At 38.9% G+C, this 27,806-nt stretch overlaps 1 protein-coding gene across 1 annotated transcript in view; it reads right to left on the bottom strand.

Annotated features, from left to right (window-relative positions):
* Positions 1 to 27,806, bottom strand: part of ERICH3 (glutamate rich 3) — a 117,846-nt gene that overhangs the window by 35,894 nt on the left and 54,146 nt on the right. Inside the window, 3 exon segments of the mRNA XM_043878246.1 lie at positions 1,566 to 1,867; positions 10,724 to 10,910; positions 17,234 to 17,414. Of these exon segments, the coding sequence (XP_043734181.1) occupies positions 1,566 to 1,867; positions 10,724 to 10,910; positions 17,234 to 17,414 (670 nt within the window).

The raw sequence follows: 27,806 nt of genomic DNA, 5'->3' as shown, positions 1-27,806 counted from the left end.
CCATGAATATTTATTGGAAGGACTGATGCTGAAGTTGAAGCGCCAATACTTTGGCTACCTGATGGAAAAGACCCTGATGCTGGGAAAGATGGAGGACAAGAGGAGACAAGGGTGACAGAAAATGAGATGGTTGGATGGCATCACTGACTTAATGGGCACGGGTTTGAGCAAATTCTGGGAGATAGTGAAGGACAGGAAAGCTTGGCATGCTGCAGTTAATGGGGTTGCAAAGAGTTAGACATGACTTAGTGACTGAACAATAGCAACATCAAAAGATGAGGATGTGTATATATATATATAAGGTAAGGAGATACACACACACACACACACACACACACACACACGTGTGTGTATATGTTTAGAGGGGAAAGAAAGGAGGAGAAGGAAGAAGAGGAGGAGGAGGAGGAGGAAGATGATGAAGAGGAAGGAGGAGAGGAGGAAAGGGGAGGGGAGAAGAGGGAAGGCAAAGGAAGAAAAAAAAAATACAAGAAATGCAGACAGGCTCCAGGACCCCAGGCCTATATTTTCAAATGTTTTCAGTTATGGAATATTCTTTCATTGTACAATCATACAGGCTGTGCCTTCCTGATGCCAAAGCATCAATTTCATCAGAGCAAATACATCAGTTCAGTTCAGTTCAGTTCAGTCACTCAGTTGTGTCCGACTCTTTGTGACCCCATGGACTGTAGCACACCAGACCTCCCTGTCCATCACCAACTCCCAGAATTTACTCAAACTCATGTCCATTGAGTTGGTGATGCCATCCAACCATCTCATTCTCTGTCATCCCCTTCTCCTCCTGCCTTCAATCTTTCCCAGCATCAGGGTCTTTTCAAATGAGTCAGTTCTTCGCATCAGGTGACCAAAGTATTGGAGTTTCAGCTTCAGCATCAGTCCTTCCAATGAATATTCAGGACTAATTTCCTTTAGGATGGACTGGTTGGATCTCCTTGCCATCTAAGGGACTCTCAAGAGTCTTCTCCAACACCACAGTTCAAATACATCAGTTCAATACACAGTTCAAATACATCAGCTACTGAAAAAAATAGGTGAAATTCTGGTGAAGTGAACGGAGCCTCTGCCCACACAGATACACTCTTCCCTGCCTCCCCTACAAGCACCTCCAACCTCCTGGAATTAGGCAGCCCTCCTCTAAGACAACTCACGCAGAGAGAAAGTGAAAGTCACTCAGTCGTGTCCGACTCTTTGTGACCCCATGGACTGTACAGTCCATGGAATTCTTCAGGCCAGAATACTGGAGTGGGTAGCCTTTCCCTTCTCCAGGGGATCTTCCCAACCCAAGGATCGAACCCAGGTCTCCCACATTACAGGCGGATTCTTTACCAGCTGAGCCCAACTCAACAAGGGAAGCCCAACTCACATCAAACTCCTCGCAAAACAGTGGAGGAAGGTGATCAGGGAGAGTCCTCCTTGCCACAGAGTTGCCTGAGGATCAAAACTGAGTAACAAGATTTAATGGCTAGTTTTGCAAATGTTCATAATTATATTCTAAAGACTTCAACAAAACAACAGCAACAACAAAAGAAAACAGTGTCATGCATTACCATATTTAAATATGTTTCCTTGGTCATCTTCCCAGACATCTTGCCCTGGTTTTTCTTTACATTCCATTTCTTCGACAGCAGTTCTCACTTCACTGAGCCCTGCATGTAGTTCTTGAGCTGAAAAAACAACTGAAGCTGAGGATTTGCTCCCTTCCATATCTCTCCTTCTTGGTATCAGGTACTCTCTATCCTTCCTCAGTTTCCCCTCACCCTTCTTCTGTCCCTCTTTTTTCTCAGTGTTCTTTTCTTTCCTGGGTTTTGGAGAAGTTGTTTTCTTGTCAAGGCCCATTGCAATAATGCACCTAGGAAAAAACATTAACATAAAGCGTGATTAATCTTTATACACAGCAGAACCGCAAAGATCTTTAAACTACTTCTCTTACCCCAGGAAGAAATGTTATAAGAAACATATTTATCATAGTGCACGTAGTTAATTACAAATTAACTACTTTTTTCTTATTAACATAACAATCTTGTAAGTAAACACACAAAAAATCTTAGTTTTACCTACAATAATAAACAAGAAAAGGAAGCAACTTAGTAACTATGAATTATAGTCTCAAACTAAGCTTTGTGCCTTAAAGTATATTTTTGGCTCTAGAACAGAGTCAAGTAGAGAGAGAGACAGATAGATATTTAAGTCTTTAAATTAGAATTATGTGATAAATGGACATTCAGGTTTATCAGTAAAAGGAAGCTAAGATAAAAGTTATCAGAAGATGTTATTCAGTCTTTGATAATTTATTATTCCAACATCACAATAAAAAAAAAAGACTTACCTATAAGGTTGAATCTAAATAAATGATTTATTTTTTTTAAGAAACAAAAAAATTTTTGCACCCTTTAAACAAATATTTCAGGAGCCTGAATGCTTATTGTAATAGAACTATCATCATTACTTTCAGAATGGTCTTTTAAAGCCCATGGGTTTCCCTAGTGGCTCAGAAAATAAAGAATCTGCCCGCAAAGCAGGAGACCTGGGTTCCGATCCCTGGGTCAGGAAGATCCTCTGGAGAAGGGAATGGTAACCCACTCCAGTATTCTTGCCTAGAGAATTCCGTGGACAGAGGAACCTGTTAGGCTACAATCCATGGAGTTGCAAAGAGACACAACTGAGCAACTAACACGTAACAACTTTGAAACCTGTGCCACAATCTTCTGTTGATTTCTGTTGCCAATAAGTTTTTGTGCTTTGAAAATGGCAGTAATCTCTAGAGGTTATATGGTCATTCAAATTCAAATCTGGTGAGCCAGCAGATGATATGAATGTATTAAGACATTAAAAAATATTTTTAAAAATCAGTTATAAAAAAAGTTAAGATCAATAAATTCTTCTATAGTTTTTCCCCCTGTTTCTCAAGATAATATCAAAATAGGAATTGTAATTATGATAATACACATTAATAAATATGATGACTGTGATAACAATAAAAGTATCAAGCGCTCCTTCTGTGCCAATCTCTTTGCGAGGGACTTCGTATACATGATCTCATAGGATACATTCCTCTACAGACAAGTTACTTAAGACTTATCATCATCACTTTACAAATGAGGAAACTGAGGCTTTAGGGGCTTTACATCATCACCTTACAAATGAGGAAACTGAGGCTTTAGTTCCATGACTTGCCCAGGTTCACCCAGCAGGTTAGTGATGAACCTGGATTTCATCTCAGGACTATTAGACTCCATCACCTCACACTGAGGTACACCCATATTAATAAATTACAGCTACAGTCTTCTCAGACGACTGCTTACACAGACAAATGTCACACGGCTGGGCTTACCACCAGGGTAAGTACTCACACTCTCACCAGAGACTAACACAATGTGGAGAAGTTTTTACCAAGGCCTAGAGACAAACCTGAAATAGGTGCCTGGTGGTTACTGGTCTCCCTACTCCTCCTCTAGATTACCCAGGCCCTTCTCTCCATGCCTCACAACTCTTGGTGAACTGAGCCAATTAGAGTGGGATTAGAATGTCGTCAAGACTTGTTAGTCCAGGAAGAATCGAAACCATATGTAAAAATCTGAAAATCGCTTCAGTGTAAATCAAAACTAATTGCAATCTCTTCAAATGAAGATCTCACTAAATTTCAGCCATCCCTAGACTAGCACTAGCAAATATGAGGGCTTAGTTATATCACTTATCCTTTCACTATCTCCCCATAAAATAAGGCTAAATGGATAGGCACTCAAAGTAACTATCAGGGACTATGAAAAATGGGATAATAAGAACACACTTACCTCACCCATATTAGCATGATAAATTATTTCTCTACTATAATGATGATATACTTAGCACATTGCTTTTCTTGGAATAAAGGTGTCATGAATCTTCAAAGACTATGATTACTAGCATTGCCTTCTGTTCAAGCTGTTCTTCCCTTATCAATGGCACCACCGAATCCATTGATTTGGAGCCTCTGATATGCTGTTACTTTTAGTTTATGTTGTGACTGTGTAGAGGCTTTGATGCCTCCCTACTGCCTGTGCAGACGTTTTATGGCCCATCTGCTTAAGGGAATTAGACAAACAAAGTGGGTAACATCTGTGCTCTCCTCGTCACTGACTACCTATTTGACTTCTGAGTATAATTTGAGGTGTTGATTCTGATTACTGAAGCTCAAAGCAGTATGCATTCTACTTGGCTAGGCAATTTTTCTTCCTGTGTTTCACTTTAGCAATGGAAAATAACTACCATGCCTCTTCAAAGAGGTCCCATGATTGAGGGATGGGTACCAGTGTGGAACCTCCACATTTTGGTAATGAACACTGCTGAACTTTTCTTGTTTTCTAAGGACCTCAAAACAGGTAATTCCAAATCACTTACTAAAAATAGAACTCCCTATTGTTTTAGTTGCCCTCCTTCTCATAATAAAAGTTCAAGGAACCAGTATTTTTTAAATGAATTAAAATGAACTTCATTTTTAACAAACTGGGGGAAGGAAAGCACATCTTTCAAAATAACTAAAGAAAGGTATGACTATGGGTGTGGCAAAAGTTACAGAATATTACAAGTGATATTAATCTCCTGAGGGATAGTTTTCAACTTTCACTGGAGTTCTGCAGTGTTGGCGTTCCTGGAATAAACAAAGTCATCTCCAATAGAGCAGAGCCAAACAAGCAAGGCTGTAGCCCTCACTGGTCCATCCCTGCCCCATTTAAATCAATCTGAATTGAATTGACTTTCACCTGAGCTGCAGTAGGGACCCATCAAATGACACCAAATGTTCTACTTGGGACATTCACAGACTTCATTTGGAGAAATGATTATGAAGCTAACAAAACATTGAAAACCAATTTCCTATGAGAACTGTGCATTTTAGTTGAGGGTCAAGAGTTACCTGGAGTAACAGGCAAATTCAGCCGTGGAGTACAAAACAAAGCAGGTCAAAAGCTAACAGAGTTTTGCCAAAAGAAAGCACTGGTCATAGCAAACACCCTCTTCCAACAACACAAGAGAAGACTCTACACATGGACATGACAAGATGGTCAATACTTAAATCAGAATGATTATCTTCTTTGCAGCCAAAGATGGAGAAGCTCTATACAGTAAGAAAAAAATAAGACTGGGAGCTAACTGTGGCTCAGATAATGAACTCCTTATTGCCAAATTCAGACTTAAATTGAAGAAAGTAGGAAAAACCACTAGACCACTCAGGTATGACCTAAATCAAATCCCTTACAATTATACAGTGGAAGTGACAAACAGACTCAAGGGATTAGATCTGAGAGACAGAGTGCCTGAAGAACTATGGATGAGGTTTGTGACATTGTACAGGAGGCAGTGATCAAGACCATCCCCAAGAAAAAGAAATGCAAAAAGACAAAATGGTTCTCTGACAAGGCCTTACAAATAGCTGAGAAAAGAAAAGATGCAAAAGGCAAAGGAGAAAAGGAAAGATATACCCATTTGAATGCAGAGTTCCAAAGAATAGCAAGGAGAGATAAGAAAGCCTTCCTCAGCGATCAATGCAAAGAAATAGAGGAAAACAATAGAATGGGAAAGCCTAGAGATCTCTTCAAGAAAATTAGAGATATCAAGGGAACATTTCACATAAATATGGGCACAATAAAGAAATCTTATGGACCTAACAGAAGCAGAAGATATTAAGAAGAGGTGGCAAGAATATACAAGAACTATGCAAAAAAGATCTTCAACTCAGATAACCACAATGGTGTGATCACTCACCTAGAGCCAGACATCCTGGAGTCTGAAGTAAAGTGGACCTTAGGAAGCATCACTATGAACAAAGTTAGTGGAGGTGACGGAATTCCATTTGAGCTATTTCAAATCCTAAAAGATGATGTTGTGAAAGTGCTGCACTCAATATGCCAGCAAATATGGAAAACTCAACAGCGGACACAGGACTGGAAAAGGTTTGTTTTCATTCCAATCCCAAAGAAAGGCAATGCCAATGAATGTTCAAACTACTGCACAATTGCACTCATCTCACAAACTAGTAAAGTAATGCTCAAAATTCTCCAAGCCAGGCTTCAACAGTGTATGAACTGTGAATGTTCCAGATGTTCAAGCTGGATTTAGAAAAGGCAGAGGAACCAGAGATCAAATTGCCAACATCCATTGGATCATTGAAAAAGCAAGACTGTTCCAGAAAAACATCTATTTCTGCTTTATTGATTACGCCAAAGCCTTTGACTGTGTAGATCACAACAAACTGTGGAAAATTCTTAAAGAGATGGGAATACCAGACCATCTGACCTGCCTCCTGAGAAAGCTGTATGCAGGTCAAGAAGCAACAGTTGGAACTGGACATAGAACAACATACTTTTCCAAATCAGGAAAGGAGTACATCAAGGTTGTATATTGTCACCCTGCTTATTTAACTTATATGCAGAGTACATTATGAGAAATGCTGGGCTGGATGAAGTACAAGCTGTAATCAAGATTGCAGGAAGAAATATCAATAACCTCAGATATGCAGATGACAACACCCTTATGGCAGAAAGTGAAGAAGAATTGAAGAGCCTCTTGATGAAAGTGAAAGTGGAGAGTTTAAAAGTTGGCTTAAAATTCAGCATTCAGAAAACTAAGATCATGGAATCTGGTCCCATCACTTCATGGCAATTAGATGCGTAAACATGGAAACAATAAAAGACTTTATTTTTTGGGGCTCCAAAATCACTGCAGATGGTGACTGCAGCCATGAAATTAAAAGACACTTGCTCTTTGGAAGAAAAGCTATGACCAACCTAGACATCATATTAAAAAGCAGAGACAGTTCTTCACCAACAAAGGTACATCTAGTCAAAGCCATGGTTTTTCCAATAGTCATATATGGATGTGAGAGTTAGAATATAAAGAAAGCTGAGCACCAAAGAATTGATCCTTTTGAACTGTGGTGTTGGAGAAGACTCTTGAGAGTCCCTTGGACTGCAAGGAGATCAAACCAGTCCATCCTAAAGGAATCAGTTATGAATATTCATTTTAAGGACTGATGCTGAAGCTGAAACTCCAATACTTTGGCCACCTGATGTGAAGAACTGACTCATTTGAAAAGACCCTGATGCTGGGAAAGATTGAAGGCAAGAGAAGGGGATGACAGAGGATGAGATGGTTGGATGGCATCACTGACACGATGGACGTGAATCTGACTAGGCTCCAGGAGTTGGTGATGGACAGGGAAGTCTAACATGCTGCAGTCCATGGGATCACAGAGTCGGACATGACTGAGTGACTGAACTGACTGACTGAAAAGACTTTACTCTTAAATACCAAAACCATTTTATTTGTTGATGTTATTCAGTCACTAAGTTGTTTCTGACTCTTTGAGACCTGATGGACTGCAGCATCCAGGCTCCTCTATTCTTCACTATCTCCCGGAGTTTGCTCAGATTCAAGTCCACTGAGTCGACGATGCTTTCTAACCACTTTATCCTCCACCTTGCCCTTCTCCTTTTGCCTTCAATCTTTCTCAGCTTGAACATTTCAAAGAAAGAAGCTAGAGGAAACCAAGTGAAATCATATAAAGAATTGTACAGATGCTCCTAAGAATTGAATAGGAGAGTAGATGCCATCTATCAGATTTTGGTACTGATTACTAAACCTCCATAGAAAGTGTTTAGGACCAAACATTTTATAGCTTGGATTTATATAGCAATTCCCGGTGAGTGCTACGTGTTCACACATGCGTGATTGTACACAAACACATGAGCTTTCCTGCCAGTTAAACAGAAATGTGTTAAATGACTTGCTCGCAAATATGGAGAAGGCATATTTGACTTGGAACAGAAAAGCAACTGCAAGTATGCCCTAAGTCCACCCCAGCATTCCTACTACTTGCCCTGGACCATTCACTGTGCCACTTGTACCTCTTCTCTCACCTATAATTTCCAGATTTTTCTTCCCTTAGCCTTAACCTCAGCTGATAAATTCTTGTCTGATCAGAAAATAGAAACAATCAGCAGAGAACTTCCAAGTGGTCCAAAAACATCCACCAATTTACATCTCTCTCTGCCCTACAGCCATCTTTTTTCCTGTTACTTCATCTAAGGCTAATACCTCCATTTGAGCCCCAGATCCCATCTCTTCTCATCTACTCAAGCACTAAATATCTGCTTCTATATCATGCCTGATCAATGCTTTCCTTTCCTCAGGTATTAATGCTATCTATCAGCTTTTAACCATATTATAATATCTCCAATCTTAAAAAAATAATAAGCCCCCCTTGGGCCCCTCCATCCTCCCTCCTGGCGGCCACCCAATTTCCATCCTTCAGAGCAAAACTCTTTAATAAGAGCCATCTATAATCTCTGGCCTCAGCTCTTCTCCAATTGTGTATTAAACCCACTCCAATCAAACGTGCATTCCTACCACTACCTTATAGCAACTTGTGTCAAGATCACCAATAACCAACACATTACCAAATCATGCTCAATCCAGAGTCTTCACTTTGCTTCACCTAGCCACACCTTGGACCCAGATGATCATGCCTAATTCTTTAAACATTTTGTTCATTTCCAGGACACTGCTTTCTCTAGGTTCTCTATCTAATCATTGGCCTTCCTTCCCTAAGCTTTTTTTTCCTCGTTCCTCCTTATCTTCCTTCTCTTTGAATGAAAGTGACAAGAGCTCATTACTCAGACATCTTCTCTTACTGCCTTCTATTCTTATGCAGATTTATCCCATCTTATGACTTTAAATGCCATCCATATGTAAACCATTCTCAAATTTATATCTCTAGCCTGGACATCTCACCAGACACCAGATTAACTGATCCAACTACTTATTTAACATTTCTACTTGCACATCTCATAGATGTCTCCAATTCAGTGTATCTAAAACCAAAATACCTTCCTTCCACTCCCAAACCTACATCTTCCACAGTCTGTCCTGTGTTAACTGGGCATCTTTCAAGTTGTTCAGGCTAAAAATTTTTCAATCACTCTGACTCTGCTCTTTATCTCATGCCCTGCATCCAATCCATCAATAAATCCTATAAATCCTATCTTCAAAATTCATCTAGAACCTAATTTCTTATAATTCTTTCCACCATTCTCTTGCCTCTGGATTAAAGTAGTTTCCACCATTTCCTCACCCTCCCTAGTTTATTTTTCCCATAAGAGCTACTGCCAGATGATGACAAGCCATTGTTCAAAACCTACCTTAGAGGCTTTCCCATCCCCCTCAGAATAAAAGTTAAAGTCTTTGCAGTGACCATAGGACTCTGCATGACTTGACCCACTGTCTCTCTGACCTCATCTTCTATCACTGTCCCATTCCTGATTAGTGCTCTAACCACACAAGCTTACATACGCCAAGCATCATCCTGTCTCACACCCTTTGTCTATGTTTTTCCTCTACCTGAAAACCTATTTGAAAAAGGGAACATTTTTTCTGGCTTCTGCTTGAAAGACATCAGAGAGGCCTTTACTATCCATCCTACATAATAGAATACTGTCTTCTGACCCTTTTACCCCTTGTGATTCCTTTTTTCTCCCTTACCTTATCTTGTGTTTATTACCATCTCATATATATTAAAAGAAGACAGAGCACCAAAGAATTGCTGCCTTCGAAGAACTGTGGTGCTGGAGAAGACTCCTGAGAGCTCCTTGGATAGCATGGAGATCAAACCAGTCGATCTTAAAGGAAATCAACCTTGAATATTCTTGAAATCAGTCCTTGGAAGGACTGATGCTGAAGCTGAAGTTCCACTATTTTGGTCAACTGATGCAAACAGCTGACTCATTGGAAAAGTCCCTGATTCAGGGAAAGATTGAGGGCAGATGGAGAAGTGGGCATCAGAGGATGAGATGACTGGATGGCATCACCAATGCAATGGACATGAACTTGGGCAAACTCCAGGAGATGGTGAGGGACAGAGAGGCCTGGCATGCTGTAGTCCATGGTGTCACAGAGAGTCAGACATGACTGGATGACTGAACAACATTGATTAATTGGTTGGTGTACTATTGGTATATTGGCATTGATTTATTGGTATATTACTTGTACTTCCCCAATAAGAAGGTGCTCCATGGGTCAGAATCTTTGGCACAGAAAGATGTTCTATCTTGGCACAGAATCAATTAATTCTCCATGAGTACTTTCAGGAGAAACTTAAACAAAGCCTGCAAGAAAATCTACTGATCTCAAACAGAATGTCCAATATGAAAACTGATAAACAGTAGTCAGAACTGACCTGTTTACATGTATTTTTTTATGCCTGAGATTGAAACTAGCAGCCTGAAAGTGATCATTGGGCTACATGATAATGAAGGCATACCTCTAATATACATAACCTGTAATACCCAATTGTATAAGCTGGATGCTTGACACGTGCTCTGGAGCTCAGCCCAAAATCAATTACTATGAGGAATAAGGTGGGAAAAATCCTACCTTTTCCCTTTAGAAACAGAGCTTAAGCATCACAAGGAAAGGAAGAGGTAGAAAAGAAGTGGAATTTGAAACACCATCAGCTTTTATCCCCACTATATAATACAACTGAAAATCTACTTTTCATCTTATAATTTTAAATACAACACACAGGATTGTGATAAACAACCTTAACCTTAGATATTTTAGGCTTATCTACATTAATATGATTCTTAACAAATTGTGCTGAGAAATACATCAGTAAAAGCATACAAAGGAGCATGCAGCAAAATTGCCCTCTACCAAAGAACATTTGTTTCCATACTTGTAACAAGGAGATGATCTCTCGACACACACAAACCCAAAGTAGCCTCGTTTGCCTCCAAGTCTGGAACCTTTTCGATGCTTATATTCACAGCAGGAGCTTAACCTGTTCACCTGTATTCCATTCAGGAAAAAGGTGAGGCTGAAGGGGAAACCTTGGTGCCTCTTGGAAATAAACTGAAAGGTCTCTGGAATTTAAAAAGGAAATACATTAGTGAAAGCAACTGACTTTGAACTAACGTGTTCTAAATCACATTTTTCTGGCAGATAAGTACAATATTATTTTCTAGATCTCCTTTTGCTTTACTTGAGGACAATTTTTAATCACAAAAACACATTCTATTGCATATATATAGTATAACAAATACTCCAAGGTAATATAAAACTCTTTGATTTATAATAAAATAATAAAACCTAAAATTATATGAACACTTAATATGGCCAGACATTACGCTTGATTACTTTGGATGTATTATTTCTAGACAACCATATGAAGTGTAGATATTACCATCATTAGTTTCTATAATGCAGAAATTTAAGTTTAGATGGATTCAGTAATTTAGCCAAGATCATACAGTAAATGAGAGTCAGGGTTTGAATCCAAACATTTCTCTGGACTCCACACTTCTATGTTGCTATGCTATCTACCAATAAAGCACATAACAAAAGGTGACTACGAGCTCAGTAATCCTTCTATATGACTATCTTTTAATTCAGTAGTGTTTTTAAATAAATTTATTTTTTAGCTGTGACTCAAAACATCCTGATACATATATGGATGAGGCAGAATCATTCTATCTTCAGTCCATTCTCAGTTCTGCCTAGATTTGAGATCCCTTCTTGATCCCCTACCCACCCAAAAGTCTCACCAATAAATTAAGAACCACTGCTTGTAATTAACAGGTTTTAATCATTCCATGTCTCTATAATGCTCTTTGAAGAAGTCTCACCCTAGACATTCCAAAACCCAATTATCCATGCAAGAATACCGGAGTGGGATGCCATTTCCTCCTCCAGGGGATTTTCCCAACCCAGGGATCAAACCCACAACTCTTGTGTCTCCTTCATTGGCAGGTAGATTGTTTACCATTAGAACTACCTGGAAGCCCTCTAGCAGTGAAGAACATGCCATAAGTAAACTGCAGTTTCACTGTCAGTGGAGGATGACTTGATTTGGAGGAAAAAAAAAACCTAAAAAACTTTGGTCAGTGGCATTATGAGTAATAATCTACAATCCCAGAAGCAAATTAACAGGGAAGGTCAGAGGTTCTTCTAACCATGAGACTGTAGTTCTAATTAGAGCAAGCAACAGGTCAGCAGACTAGCCAGAAATTTAACAGGGAGATACAGGCAATAATGCAGTCACATACACATTCAATAAGCTTTCCACACATCCCCAGCTAACTGGAAGCGACATGGGTTGAAGTAGGCCCAACCTATTCACACATCCCTGTCCTACTGGGAGCTTGCACCTGTATACAAAGGAAACATGAGAGCCTTGTGGAAAACAAAAGTTAAAACAGACCTGAAAACTGTCTGAACTTTGAATGTACTCCTGAACCCACTATAGTGGGTTGAATATTGCCCTCCAAAAATTCATGAATACTCAGAACTTCAGAATGTGACCTTATTCTGAGATAGAGTCTTTGTAGATACAATCAGGGAAGGCTCAAGATGAGATTATCCAGAATTTGTTTTGTCCTAAATCCAATGACTGATGGCCTTATAAGAAGAGGAGAGGACACACACACACACACACATACAGATACACAGAGAAGAATGACATGTGAGGATAGAAGCATAGGTTGAAGTGATGGAGCTATGTGCCATAAAACACAAAGGATTTTGCTAAGGATCACCAGATGTTGGAAGAGGCAAGGAAAGATTCTCCCCTTAAGCTTTTAGAGGGAGTATGGCCCTGCTAAGACCTTAATTTTAGACTTCTGGCCTCCAGAACCACAAGATGATAAATTTCTGTTATTTTAAGCCACCAAATTTAGGGGCATTTTCTATGTCAGCTCTGGGAAACTAATAAACCTACAAAGAGACTCATTGGCAGAAGACAGAGGGTACACTGGCTCAAAGTGTTTGACTACAACCTCTGACAAATCACTGGATGATCACTAAACAATGAAGATACAGAGACAAGCCTAAGAGATTAGCCTAAAAAATATAAACAAAATTAAAAATAATCAGAGCAGAGACATTAATGGCTATATACCAAGGAAAGAGGGCATGAACTTCAGATTTGTTCTAGATAAGCTATTAAATAACAAAAAAACCAAGAATAACTTTCCAGAGGGAAAGTGTATTTCAGAATCCACAGCTGCTGTAATACATGATCTAAAATGTCGAGTTTTAAAAAAAAAAAAAAAAATAAAATAAAATGTCGAGTTTTCAACAACAACAACCAAAAAACCCTCAAAGATAAAAAGAAACTGGAAAGGGTGTGACCCATTCTCAGGAAGTGAAAGCTATCAAACCCATTCCTAGGACATGGCTCAAGAGAAATGGCAAATGATGTCGACACAGAAATCTTGTCTTTGTATACTCATTACAGCATGATTTATAATAGTCCCAAACTGGGAAAAGTGCAAGTGAAGTGAAGTAGCTCAGTCATGTCCAACTCTTTCTGACCCCATGGACTGTAGCCTGTCCATGGTATTTTCCAGGCAAGAATACTGGAGTGTGTTGCCATTTCCTTCTCCAGGGGATCTTCCCGACCCAGGGATCAAACCCAGGTCTCCTGCATTGCAGGCAGACGCTTTACCGTCTGAGCCACCAGAGAATCCCACCAGGGAAACAATACAAATGTCTACCAATTTGGTAAATGAATAAAATGTGGTAGATCCACGAAACAGAATATCTTCAGTGCTATGAGAAGAGAGCAACTATTGATGAATGCTATAATGGATGACTCTCAAAAATACTATACCTATGGCTGATTCATGTTGATGTATGGCAGAAACCAACACAATATTGTAAAGCAAATACCCTCCAGTTTCCCAGGTGGCTCAATGGTAAAGAATCCACCAGCCAATCAAGGAGACACAGGTTTGATCCCTGGGTTGGGAAGATCTCCTGGAGAAGGAAATGGCAACCCACTCCAGTATTCTTGCTGGGAAATCCCATGGGAAGAGGAGCCTGGTGGGCTACAGTCCTTGGGGTTGCAAAGAGTCAGACACAACTTAGTAACTAAACAACAACAAAAAAAATAAATTAATTAAATTAAAAAAAATTATACACAGTAAGTTAAAAAAAAAACCATATGCTAAATGAAAGAAGCAAGATACAAAATGCTACCTATTGTATGATTTCATTTACAAGATGTCCAGAGAAGGCAGACCTGTGGAACCTGAAAGCGTATCATATCAGTGCTGCCCTGGGGCTGCCTGTGAGAGTGAGGATTCATTGTGAAAGTGTGGGCACAAAGGAAAATGGTGATTAATGACTGCACGGCCCTATAAAATTCCTAAATATCAGTCAATTGTCCACTTAACAGTGGATGAACTTTATGGAATGCAAGCTACATCTATTTTTTTTTAATTTTTTAAAAAATCAATATATAATAACAAGTAAAAGAAGAAAAACCAGTTAACATAAGTCAAGGTACAATAAAACACTTCAGTTTTAGGTACAGACTAAGAACCATGAACAATCAAGAGAGAGGGATAAAAAAGAATAGAAGTCAGCTGAGAAAACTTCACAACCTTAATCTGAATCTTAAAAGATGGGTAAGATTTGAATTTAAAATACAATTTTGAATTTAAAATTCTTTGTCCTGTTACAAAGAAAATAGCACAGGAAAAGATCAGATAACAGTGTGTGGTGGAGGTGGGAGGAGGAGGCAGGGGGACCAGTGAAGCATCTGCTGTGTTTGTGAAGAAGTAGTGAGGGATGCACAGATAGTTACAACAGGATCAGGTTATGGAAATACAAGAAAATGGGGCAGAAAAGGGATTATAAGACAGCCAGAAAAAAGTTACTTTGTTCTTCATATCCATATGAACCCAGGAGGCCAACGTCTGCCTTATTTGAAAGGATGAATGGTAAATAAAACTGCTGTGAAGAACTGTACTCTTTACAAGTAGCAAAAATATTCTGTACCTTCACAGGTATACATAATACACAATCAATCTATAGCCTGATGTCTAAAATCAAATTGCAAGGCAGCATGAATCACTATTATAATAAAAGATGCACTTGCTATGTTCCTAAATAATTAATTTTTGGTTATGCTCATCCAAAAGCAAGACAAATTAACAAATGCCACATTTTTAATGAGTTTACTGCTCCAAGCATAATGCTAAAAGACCTTTTTCTTAAAGCAGAAATCTTCTAAAAACTTATTCACATTTCACTGAATCACACACAGCTTTGATTTGTAAAAGGGTAGATTCTTTTCAGTCCAGCTAAAATTGCTAAGACTGCTGAACTACAAGCCAACTTGAAGACACCCAACTTTTTCAGTTTTGAACAATTACTTTCCTAGCAATCAAGGGCAAGCTGAGATAAAATTATTCTGTGGACAGGATTCAATTATTTAAGAACCCATTCCATCCTATTATTTAAGACTGTCGAATGACATAACATAAAGTCAGTCCTAGGATCAATATGCATGCAAAATAACACTTAGCTGAGTAACACTCTCCAGTAACCTTTTGCAATCTTATAACAGAGTGGATATCATCTCCCAGAAAATCCTTCAGCCAAGTTTTGTTCTTTTTCCAATTGTATGTACATTTTCCAACAGTCAAAAAGCCATTATATATGAATTCTGTTGAATAAAGCATGATCCAGGACCCAGGAAATGTTTCATTATGTTAATTCCAATTTGAGGCTATAGCTAATTTTAGAAATTCTTATAAATTAATAGTTGAAAATGATACGTTCAAAAAATAAGTGCAATCATTTATCATTAGGGCTTTCATAGCCCTCATATTATGAAAATATTTGAAACCCTTTGTTACCGAGAATAGCTAACTGGGGCCAGATAGTGAAGTGAAGTGAAGTTGCTCAGTCGTGTCCGACTCTTTGCATTCCCTTGGACTGTAGCCTACCATCCACGGAATTTTCCAGGCAAGAGTATTGGAGTGGGTTGTCATTTCCTTCGCCAGAGGATCTTCCTAATCCAGGGATCGAACCCAGGTCTCCCACATTGCAGGCAGACACTTTACTGTCTGAGCTACCAGGGAAGCCGGATAGTATTTAATACTAAACAAAGGTCCTGCACCTAGTGGTGGGGAGGGGTGGAATCGGCTCTCAACCCTGGTCAGAGCTGGGAGTGTGACCTCGGGGAAGTCTGTACCTCTGACGCCTCTCATTTTTCTCATCTACACAATAAAAGGAACAAATTCTCAAAGGCTATGACAAAATAAACCAAGGTAAATCATAATGCAGGCAAGTACATAAAATGGGAAAAGTAATTTCTAGCATTATTTTTTCAAAGAAATTTTTTACACTTTTATAAAGAAAAATGTTTTTCATTACAAAACAATATATATAGTTCATTATATATTTGATATATATATATAATTAATTATAATATATAATATTTAAGTTAAATAAGTTAAATAATAATATCTAAGTTAAAACCAACATTCAAATGTTTATCCTTCCTTATGTTGGAAAGTTTTCAATATTTTATCCCTAAATATGTATAGTTCTTTTTAAGTGCTAGAACTTTTTTAAGCTAATAGTCACTGTTTTTGATTGATGAGGGAAATCAGAAAAGTCAAAAGTAACACCACCATGCTTGCTCCCAAATCCTCCCTTCAATCTCTAAGTCTATATCTAAATTACCCAAATATAAATATTTCTTTTAATCAGTAAAAACTCTATCACTTTCTAAAGAGTTTCTTAAGCAAGGAAATAACAAATACAATCCCATAACAACACTTCCTTTTAACTGTAGTTACACAGAACTAAATATTGACCAAAAAACACTTTGGTACAATATGTGAAATCCTATATTGGATATAAAAATTATCTTATGCTAACAAACATGGATTTATGATCAAAGGGAAATGAAAATGTAATAAAAGCATTTAGCCAAATTTTGTGCTGCATTATTTAGGTGTGGTCCACCCTGAGTGTTATTGGATTTGTGATTTTATCTCAGCATACTTCTAAAGAACAATTGCCAATCTAATATTTTTCTCTTAGAATAGTGTATGATATAATTCACTATGGCAAGCCAAATAGTTAACTTGTAATTTGGGGGACAGTTATTCGTGCAACATTTTAATGATCGTATATCTGTATCTCAAGATTAATCTGTTACTGGGTTAAATCACTCCAAATTCTTTCTTCCACAATCTGCAAGAGTAATTGCTGCTTCAGTTTCAATCATGGAGCAGTAAATCTGGATTTACTTTTAGGCAGCTGGTTTATAAGTCCCTGGATATGCATAATTTCATAGAGTGATTGAAGTCATTTTGATATTATATAAACAATAGCTTATCTATAGCATCAACTGCAAGCAATTAAAAAATTCACATTTTATGTGTACCTTTTTCAAGTAGCTTGCCTGTGTATACACATAGGTTTTCTCCACCACAGTGCTGTTGATAAACTTTTATTTCATCCCGGAAATCTGGGTGATCATAAGCTAGGTGCACATTTTTCCCCAAATAGATCATTGTAATAGCTGCATTACTACGCAGTGGTGTTTTATGAATCCTTCTTGAATCCTAGAATAAACAAAAAGGGGGACTTATTAACTAATCTCCTTCTAATCAGAGTGTGATGACATTGTAATACAAAGAATAAAAAAGGCTATTTTTATGTACCTAGCAAAAAAATCCTTTATAACATGTCAACATATACAGTGCACAAAAAGTCAACCCCATTACAAAATAAATACCTTTAGCAACTATAACATATATACATTTTTTGTAATACAAAGAATACAAAAGGCTATTTTTATGTACCTAGCAAAAAAATCCTTTATAACATGTCAACATACACAGTGCACAAAAAGTCAACCCCATTACAAAATAAATACCTTTAACAACTATAACATATATACATTTTGGCTTTGTATTTGTAATGTAAATTCTGGGGATCTGGACAAAGTTTGTCAACTTTTAGCTCAAGTATGTGTCTTTTTTTCATGCAACAAAAACATCAATGACGTGAAGAGGAAAACTACTCTTGGTTCTTTTAGCTGGTTCCCAAATAAAAATTTAAATCAAATTAATTAAATAAATATTGGTGACATAATTTTCTTCTAATCCAAATTGACATTAACTGTGATTTAGCAATTGTTCTTGTAACTGAGTGTTATATCTTTATGCTTGTGCACTGACAAGACATCCTTCCCTGAGTTTACTCTATGTGAGGGGAGAGGCATACATTTGATTCTTCCAGGAGTCACCCTGAGGATAAGGAATAATATATGTCAGATATTTGGGATTATCCAGTTTAATAGAAGGCATTCAGTTCAATGAAAAACCAACACTATCAATATTAGCCTTAAATAGTAAACAATATACCCAACCAAAAAATATCATCTCATAAGCCTATCTGACATTCTATGGCACTGACCAATTTAAGTGATGTATAAAATAAACAATAAACTCAAATGTGAGATTAAATATCCAAAACCTTGCCTCCTGGTTTATATTCTGAAGTATTTTTTCATAGTAATGAATAAGCACAGTGTTTGCCTAACCTCTAAGAGGAAGCCAGGGAAAGGGAAGTAAGAAAAGGAAGAGGAAGAAGAGGCAGCGAAATGGAATGGCTCCTTGAAAGACTTCAATAGGTCCCAGTAAGAATATTGGAGGCTGCTAGAACTACACAGCACCCCACTCCAGTACTCCGTGGATGGAGGAGCGTGGTAGGCTGCAGTCCATGGGGTCGCTAAGAGTCGGACGCGACTAAGCGGCTTCTTTCACTTTTCACTTTAACTCATTGGAGAAGGAAATGGCAACCCACTCCAGTGTTCTTGCCTGGAGAATCCCAGAGACGGGGGAGCCTGGTGGGCTGAGGTCTATGGGGTCGCACAGAGTCGGACACGACTGAAGTGACTTAGCAGCAGCAGTAGAACTATACAGATATAAGGCATTACTTTTAATCTACCTAACTTTTCTAAAAGTCAATTTTTAGCTAAATGAAAAATGTGAAGAGACCAACTTTCAGTGAATCCAAGGCAGTGATCTGTTGATTTCATTGACTTATAGATGCCTTGGAAGCATGCTTTTATTAAGAATGACAAAGCTCAAAAAAAAAAAAAAAATTCTGAAGGAACTACTAAAATACTTCTATCTCCAAACCCATTTCCTTCTGCCTTGGAGGATTCTATTTTTTTTTTTTTTTTCATTCACTTATATTTCTTTGAAGCAAAAACCAGAGGAGGTAAATTTGATGAAATTGTGCAAATGACAGTCTGAGATTTAAAATTTGAGCGCACTGTCTTGCCTGTGGACAGAGCTCCCAAATAGAGAGATAATCCAGAGAACTATTTCAGGGACTTCAGGAGCCATGACAGTAAGTCAGCAAACTGGATAATTCTCTGCAGACTAGAAACTTCACTCTGCATCACAGTTGAAAGCATAGGTATGATAACAGGCCCAGCTCCTAGTTGCAAAGTCATCCCATGTTTCCTCTTGCCTGAGTGACTATGGAGCTGTGACATGCACGTGTGCAGCCCAACCCACAATCACCAGCCTAAGGCAAATCCAGCTCCAAGCTCCCACTAGAGCATTTAATGATGTGGCGGATTAAATAAGAACATCCCACTTCGTTAAGCAATACTTTCTGAAGTGGCATGGATTCAGAGGTAGCCCTGAGAGCTTCTGGGAGATAAGCACTACATAAATACAAGGTAATAGTGGGATTAGAGTGGAGGAAGGGCCCGCCTCATCAGTGCAAAAAGAAAACCTGGATGGAAGAATGTTTAAAAATAAAATCAAGAACAGCTCTTCACCCTTTTCATTTACTCATATTCATATTTTTTCTGCTAAAGTGCATTTCTGATAGCAACATCTCTTTTCTCTTGGGTCTGGTTGCTTCATTCCTTTTTAAAATATTCCCCAATCATTGCCACCAAGTAACACCTTCTGGGTTCTAATAGGAGGCCCAAGTGACAGCTCATGATTAAATACATCCACTAAGAAATGAACGATTGTTTCTTGCAGTTGACTAAACTGCCTCTAAACTTACAATCTTCCAAGGTTATAATGAACCCAGACTGATGAAACTTTAACAAGGTTTCATGGCCATTTCTGCTGTCCTCAAGCAAATATCATAACCTTCCATGAAAATTCAGTTGCATTTCAAGAACAGGAGCAAGTCTCAAGCCTCTGTACAACTAAGGATTATCTCTCTTACTTCCTTGACCAGTTGCTTATGACTTTCCTTCTCATTTCTTTTCAGATTTCTCAAGCAAGTATAAACTGAACTGACAAACAGCAAGCCTATTGAGTAGTGAACCAGTCAACTACTATATATTTGTAATACTTAGCATTCAGTGGATATATTAAATTTTCACTGGCATCTCTTTATCCCTGCGCAGGTCTACGTAATAGGTGGATTTTAGAGACTGAATAAGTGTCAAAGTTCCTGTTCTTGTTGATGTGTTGGGCAGTCCCTCCTCTCCATCTATAAGACAAGCCCTGATGAATTCTGAACATCATATCATACCTGGAGCAGTGTAATTAACTTGCAGTTAAAATGCTAGAAAAAAAGAGCATAAATTTGAGCTGTTCCAGGAAATCTGGATATATGATTACCTTACCAATTGGCCCCCACACTTCCATCATATTTTCCTTCAAATTCTCCCTCCTCCTAGATATCAGAGTGATCTACTGTCACTAAATAGATCATGTGACTCTCCTGCTAAAAGTCTTCCAATGATCCCCAATATCCATGGGATAAAGTCCAACATTCCTCAGACAGTAAAAAAAAGTCTTATAGTCTCTAAATCCTATTATCTTTCAACTATTGCAATTTCTTAGGTTATACCTAAAGGTACAGCAACTGACCTAATTGTAATGGTCCACACATGACCAACATGCTTTTAATCTCAAGGCCTATATAACTGTAGGAGCCACACGGCATTGACCTGTTTCCTTGTATTCCTCTCTCTCAGTAGATAAGGACAGTATCTTACCGATCTTTATGCCCCACCCCTATGTCTTGTCAGTGCTGACGGCTAATTTGTGCCTAGTCACCCAGTCATGTCCGACTCTTTGCGACCCCACGGACTGTAGCCCACCAGGCTCTTCTATCCATGGGGATGCTCCAGGAAAGTATACTAGAGGGGTTGCCATGCCCTCCCCCAGGGCATCTGCCCAACCCAGGGATCGAACCCAGGTCTCCCACATTGCAGGTGGATTCTTTACCATCTGAGCCACCAGGGAAGCCCAAGAATGCTGGAGTGGGTAGCCGATCTCTTCTCCAGGGGATCTTCCCTACCCGGGAGCCAAACCAGGGTCTCCTGCAGGCAGATTCTTTACCAGCTAAATTACTAGGGAAGCCCACTGACACCTAGTCAAAGCCTAATAAACATTGATCTGACTGGACACAGCCATGGAACAATTAGAGATCCCACATTTTGACCTTTGCTGAGACAAAAGCAGGCTGATCCCATCAAAATCAGCGGCTTTCTACATTTACTGGAATTCAATAGGTACTAAAGCATGAAAAGTGATTCATGGTGTCCTGTTAAACAAGACACCACCTTTGTTGATTAAGCCTTGATATTGATAATAAGCCTGGCCATAAAGAGCGGCAGAGACTTCATGTTGACTCTTGATTCAGGTCTTGCTGTGCAGTCACTAAGTCAAGCCCAACTCTGCGACCCCATGGACTGCAGCCTGCTAGGCTCCTCTGTCCACGGGATGTCCCAGGCAAGAATACTGGAGTGGATTGCCATTTCTTTCTCCAGGGGATCTTCCCGACCCAGGGATTGAACCCATGTCTCCTGCACTGGCAGGCAAATTATTTACCACTGAGACACCAGGGAAGCCCTATTCAAGTCTTTAGGAGAGGAAATTCTGACTTGAGCCAGAGGAAAAGTGCTGCAGTGTTCATACCCTAATGTTTCAGGAAGCCTCTGGTTGTGATGGAAACCTGTCTTCACTCTCCTCATTTAGTTCTGCCCTTTCTCTTCTCTTTCTCACTGCTTTTAACTTGTTCTTTCCTTCTCCCTCCCTTGCTTTTACTATGCATCTTCCTTGCACTTTATCCCTGCCTGTTTTCCTTACTACTGTATGACCTATATCTCATGCAAATTCCTGACCGACCTCCAAATGCCTTGGTCTTTCTGGACTTCTGGAGGAATCTGAGCTCCAGATTTTCAGGATGCTGAACTGACACTGGATGCTTTACTGCCTCATCTCCCTCAATAGAATGAACTCATCAAATCTGTTAAGACCAGAAATTATCCAGCTGGATTTTGATTTTGGTGAGAAGGCCCCAAATCGGACCCTCTTAGTAGTGGTCTGCCCTGACTCCTAGAATCATTTCTGATTCTTCCTTTCTTTTTTTTTGATTCTTCCTTTCTTCTAGGGTTTTGTTCCACAACGCCAGCTGCAAAGATATTTTGATTGTTGAATTGACTTTTTTAATACTGTTTTTAAGTTCTTTTTAGTTATGTAGTTACCAAACTGCAATGCTAATTTTAAGCAAAAGCATTGTTTAAAGGAAAACATTGCCTAAAATAAATCAAGCCTACCATGAAATATGTTGAATTACCATATATTAAAATCATGCTGATGTTTTTCCTTTTTCATTCTCAAATCTGAGTCTATTGATGAGAAAAACTAACAGTAAAAATACCAAGGTAATACACTGGCTAGAAGAAATTTTTAAAGTATTTTAAATTTTAAAAATATTACTTAAATTAAGTCAAACAAAAGAAATGTGCAATTTCCCCACAAAGCTAATATTTGTTAGGCTTTATCTGTTATTGGAGAAAAGGGATCTATACTTGAAAGGCATAATTGTCATCTACAACATTTACCTAAGCTAAAAAGTATAACTAAAGCTTACTTTTTGCATGGATAATAACGCAATACCCATTTATGAACACACTACTAAGAAACATGTGACTATATGTAAATAAAATCAAACACCTGCCCTCAACAAGCTTCATAATCTGGGAGTAGAAGTAAGAATAAAGGTACATGAATATTTATGTTAAGCAGAAAATATTAAAGAACATAGGAAAAGTAACGAAGTCCTTTTGAAGGGAAGAAGAGATGGAATCCTATTCCTGTGTACAGAAATACAGTATAGAGCATGAAGTCTTTGAGAAGATCAGGGAAAGATAGGTAACACATTCTTCTTATCTGTTATGCATTCTCTGGCAATTCATAGAATATCTGGCATACACTAATTTTTAAAAAGTATATACCTGAGATGGGGAAGTAGTAGACCAACCAGTCGAGGGTATAGAAAATAGTTCAGCTTGGCTTGACTAGGAGCAGAGAGAAAGCTGGAAAAGGGCCAAAGTCAGAAGCCCTTAAATGCTAGTACACTAAGCATGTCCCTTTATTCTGATGTTTTGACATCTGGGTCCTTGCTGACCCTGGGATACACCTCACCCAAGACTAACCAGTTCCTAGACATAATAAGGGCTTCCCTGGTGGCTCAGTCGGTAAAGAATCTGCCTGCCCAATGCAGGAGATGCAAGAGACTCTGTTTCAATATCTGAGACAGGGAGATCCCCCAGAGAAGAAAATGGCAACCCACTCTGGTATTCTTGCCTAGGACATCCCATGGACAGAGGAGCATTGCAGGCTACCTTCCATGGGGTCACAAGAGTTGGACACAACTTTGCGACTAAGCCACCAGACATAATAGATGACTTGCCTAGGAGAACATATATCATATACAAACTAACCAACTGAAAGCCCATATCCACCCTCCCCGACTCTCTAACAAACTGGGCCCATATTCCCCTACCCTTCCCAGGTATCAGACAACTGAGGACAGCCCAACACAGAAGCCTGCCAAAATCATTCATGCCATCCTATCCTAAGCCTGCTTACCCTCCATTGCCTGATCCTTCCTCAAAAACCACAACAGATGCTCTTTCCCACCTCTTCCTCCCACCCTCACTCCTGACAGTCCTGGTGCTTCCCTGGGTGACCCTACAAGGCCTGGTGTGATGGTTAATTTTATCTATCAACTTTGCTGAGCCACAGTGCGATATGTGGTCAAACAATATTCGAGATGGAAGCCTGACTAAAATAAACAGGCATGTCCCTTCCTCTTGAGAACTGTAAGCAACAAACTTAAAGGCAAGTGTCCTGATCTATAGGTCTCAGCATAGGTGAATAATAATGGGACATTTGAAAGCGGGCAGAAGACTACGTCACTTTCATTAGGAAAGAGGAAGCTAGTGAAAGCTTTTAAGCAGGGGAGAAAAAAGTTGGGAGCTATTCTACAAAGTTTCATTTTAACACCATTATGTAGAATCTACTACTACTGAGATGGACTGCTTACACTCCCCTCCCATTCCTCCCTTTAACCCTCTGCTCCCTGATTTTGTTTGCTAACTTCCTACCCACCTTTCAGGCATCTGTAATTGCATAGGGCTTATCTGATGATGAAGCTGAAACTCCAATACTTTGGCCACCTCATGCGAAGAGTTGACTCACTGGAAAAGACTCTGATTCTGGGAGGGATTGGGGGCAGGAGGAGAAGGGGATGACAGAGGATGAGATGGCTGGATGGCATCACCCACTCGATGGGCATGAGTTTGAGTAAACTCCGGGAGTTGGTGATGGATGGGGAGGCCTGGCGTGCTGTGATTCATGGGGTCGCAAAGAGTCAGACACTACTGAGCGACTGAACTGAAACTGAACTGAACTATCTGAAGTCTAGAAGGTGGACAGGGGACCTCAGGCAAATAGGAGAAAGCCCCAGACTAGTTCATGCCTGGAGAAACTCTTTGACCTCTCTTTTATAAAATATATAAGAAATTAAAGCAAACTATGTTTCATTTTTTAAATTGATAAACATAATGTTTAAGTAGGTTTTTATTTGGGCTTCCCTGGTGGTTCAGTGGTAAAGAACCCGCCTGCAATGTAGAAGATGTGGGTTCGATCTTCGGGTTGGGAAGATCTCCTGGTGTAGGAAATGGCAACCCACTCCACTATTATTGCCTTGAGAATCCCATGGATAGAGGAGTCTGGTAGTCCACAGGGTTGCAAAGAGTCGGACACAACTGAAGCAACTTAGCACGCATGCAGGTTCTTATTTGAAAGCCTTTACTTTCACATCTATAAACACTATATAGGACATCCACATTTTCAGTAGGTGCCTGTGTGGAATAGGTGATAAGCAGTCCCGAGTGGAAACACAAAAATCTGCAGATTGGTGAGGTAAAACTCAGAGTAAAATCTAACTAGTTGCAGAGATTCCATAAAAGCATTATAAGCTCTGCAGGTATTATATCTTCACATTATAAAGCAACAGGGTACAGAAGCAATGTGCTGGGCTGTGAAATTTACACCATGTCATTTGGCTTCCTGGATCATGGCTTAGAGACACAGACCAAAGAAGCCAGGGATCCTGTTCTACACATGCACAGAGGAACCGGTGATGGGCCACCAGCAAGCCATATTTCTTTGGCTCTTTCTTTTGCTTCTTTCTTTTAAGAGCATTTTTTGGGGGATGGTAGTGATAAAAGTATGAATTTAATGTGCAAATTAATCATGAGAGCCACCTTTCCTTAAACAAGTCTTTTCTTGATCAAATATAAAATAAATCCAAATATTTAAATGAAAGTACATGATTTACCCCACTGTGCCAATTTTATTCTTAAACCCAGGACCAGGACCCAGTAGCTAGTGACAAATCCAAGAGACATCTAGAAAACTACTGAAGCCGTGTGAGAAGATGATCACATTTTGAATAGAAAGACAAGTGTCAAGGTCTAAGCCTATGGTGATGGCCCGGTTTAGGGGTGAAGATGAAAGAGACACAGAGGAGCAAGACAGTAGGTAAAAGGAGAGAGTAAAGAACCATGAAAGCAGAGTGCCATGAGGCAAGAGGAAGAAGCTTCAAGGAAGAGGCAGTAATGGCATAAGATACTACTACTCTCAAAGAAAAATCACGGTAAGTAGAAAATACAAAGTAAGATGGTAGAAATAAGTCTAAACATACCACAAAATAAAATAAATCAGTAATTAAACTCACTAATTAAATGGACAGATTCTCAGTTGAAATAAACAGAAAGCACACATATGCTACACATAAACATATTTAAAGTTTAAAGCTTTAAAGACATTGAAGAGTGAAAGTAAAAGGAATATAAATATAGATATTCATATATATAAAAATAATCTTTCTGTGATTGTGGTTTTCATAGATGGGAAAAAAAGTTGAAACAGTGACAGATTTTATTTTCTTGGACTCCAAAATCACTGCAGACAGTGACTGCAGCCATGAAATTAAAAGATGTTTGCTCCTTGGAAGCAAAGCTATGACAAATCCAGACAGCATATTAAAGAGCAGAGACATAACTTTGCCGACAAAGATCTGCCTAGTCACAGCTATGGTTTTTCCAGTAGTCATGTGCAGATCTGAGAGTTGGACCATAAAGAAGGCTGAGTACTAAAGAATCGATGCTTTTGAACTGTGATGCTTGAGAAGACTCTTGAGAGTCCTTTGAACTACAAGGAGATATAACCAGTCAATCCTAAAGGAAATCAGTCCTGAATATTCATTGGTAAGACTGATGCTAAAGCTGAAGCTCCAATACTTTGGCCACCTGATACAAGGAACTGACTCATTGGAAAAGATCCTGATGCTGGGAAAGATTGAGTGCAGGAGGAGAAGCAGGCAACAGAGGATGAGATGGTTGGATGGCATCATTGACACATGGACATGAGTTTGAGCAGACTCCAGGAGATAGTGAAGGACAGGGAAGCCCTGTGTGTTGCAGTTCATGGGGTCTCAAAGAGTCAGGCACAACTTAGCAACTGAACAACAACAATATATAATCTAAAGAAAATAAGAAGTACTATTAGACAAAATAGATTTTGAGGCCAAAAGTAATAATAAAGAGGATCTTTTTTTAATAATAAAGAATATTTTCACCAGTGAGATAAAGTATCCTAAATCTGAGGGCATATAACCAAGTATTCTCAATATTTACAAAACAGAACTCAATTAATTACAAGAAGAAACCGACAAATCCACAACTACAAAGAATTAATTCTCACTAGAACTCAAAAACTAAGAGACCACGTGGATAAAAGGAATAGCAAGGATGTAAAATTATGAGTAACATAATTGGACATTTCTTACCTATTGGAAGAATTCTGCTCCCAACAATTAGAGAATCACATTCTTTACAAAAGTTGAGCCTATCTTAGCCCACAAAGCAAATCTCCACAAGTACCAAAGGATCAAAATCTTACAGAACAAGATGCTTTTTAAGAGTAACATTCAGTGAACAAAAGGAGTTCTAGGATTTAAAATATGGCGGGAAAAGACAAATGTCAATAACCCACAGATACAGAGAATGAACTTGTGGTTGCCAAGGGGAAGGGGGTCGGGGAAGGAAGGATTGAGAGTCTGGGATTAGCAGATGCAAACTATTATATATAGGACTGATAAACAACAAGGTCCTAATGGATAGCGTGCATGTGTGCTCAGTCCTGTCCAACTCTTTGCAACCCTATGGACTATAGGCTGCCAAGCTCCTCTGTCCATGGAACTATCCTGGCAAGAATACTGGAATGGGCTGCTATTTCCTTCTCCAGAGGATCTTTCTGACCCAGAGATTGAACCCACATCTCCTGCGTCTCCTGAATTGGCAGGTGGGTTTTTTGTTTTTTTTTTTTTACCACTGAACCATCTGGGAAGTCCAGTATATAGCACAGGGAACTAGATGCAATATCCTGTGAAAAATCATAATGGAAAAGGATATGAAAAAGAATATATAACCGAGTCACTCTGCTGTACAGTAGAAATTTAACAGAACATTCTAAATCAACTATACTTCAATAAAACTTTAAAAAAGAAAAATGTCAATAGAATGTGTGGAAGATAAAATTGAAGAAATCTCCCAGCAAGTAGAACAAAGGTAAAGAAGTAGAAAATATGAGAGAAAAGCTAAGAAT

Source organism: Cervus elaphus, chromosome 20 (genome assembly GCF_910594005.1).
Source record: "Cervus elaphus chromosome 20, mCerEla1.1, whole genome shotgun sequence".
NCBI classification, from domain to species: Eukaryota; Metazoa; Chordata; class Mammalia; order Artiodactyla; family Cervidae; genus Cervus; species Cervus elaphus.
Note: the sequence above shows the minus strand (reverse complement) of the source record. Positions and strands in the feature narration are given on the sequence as shown.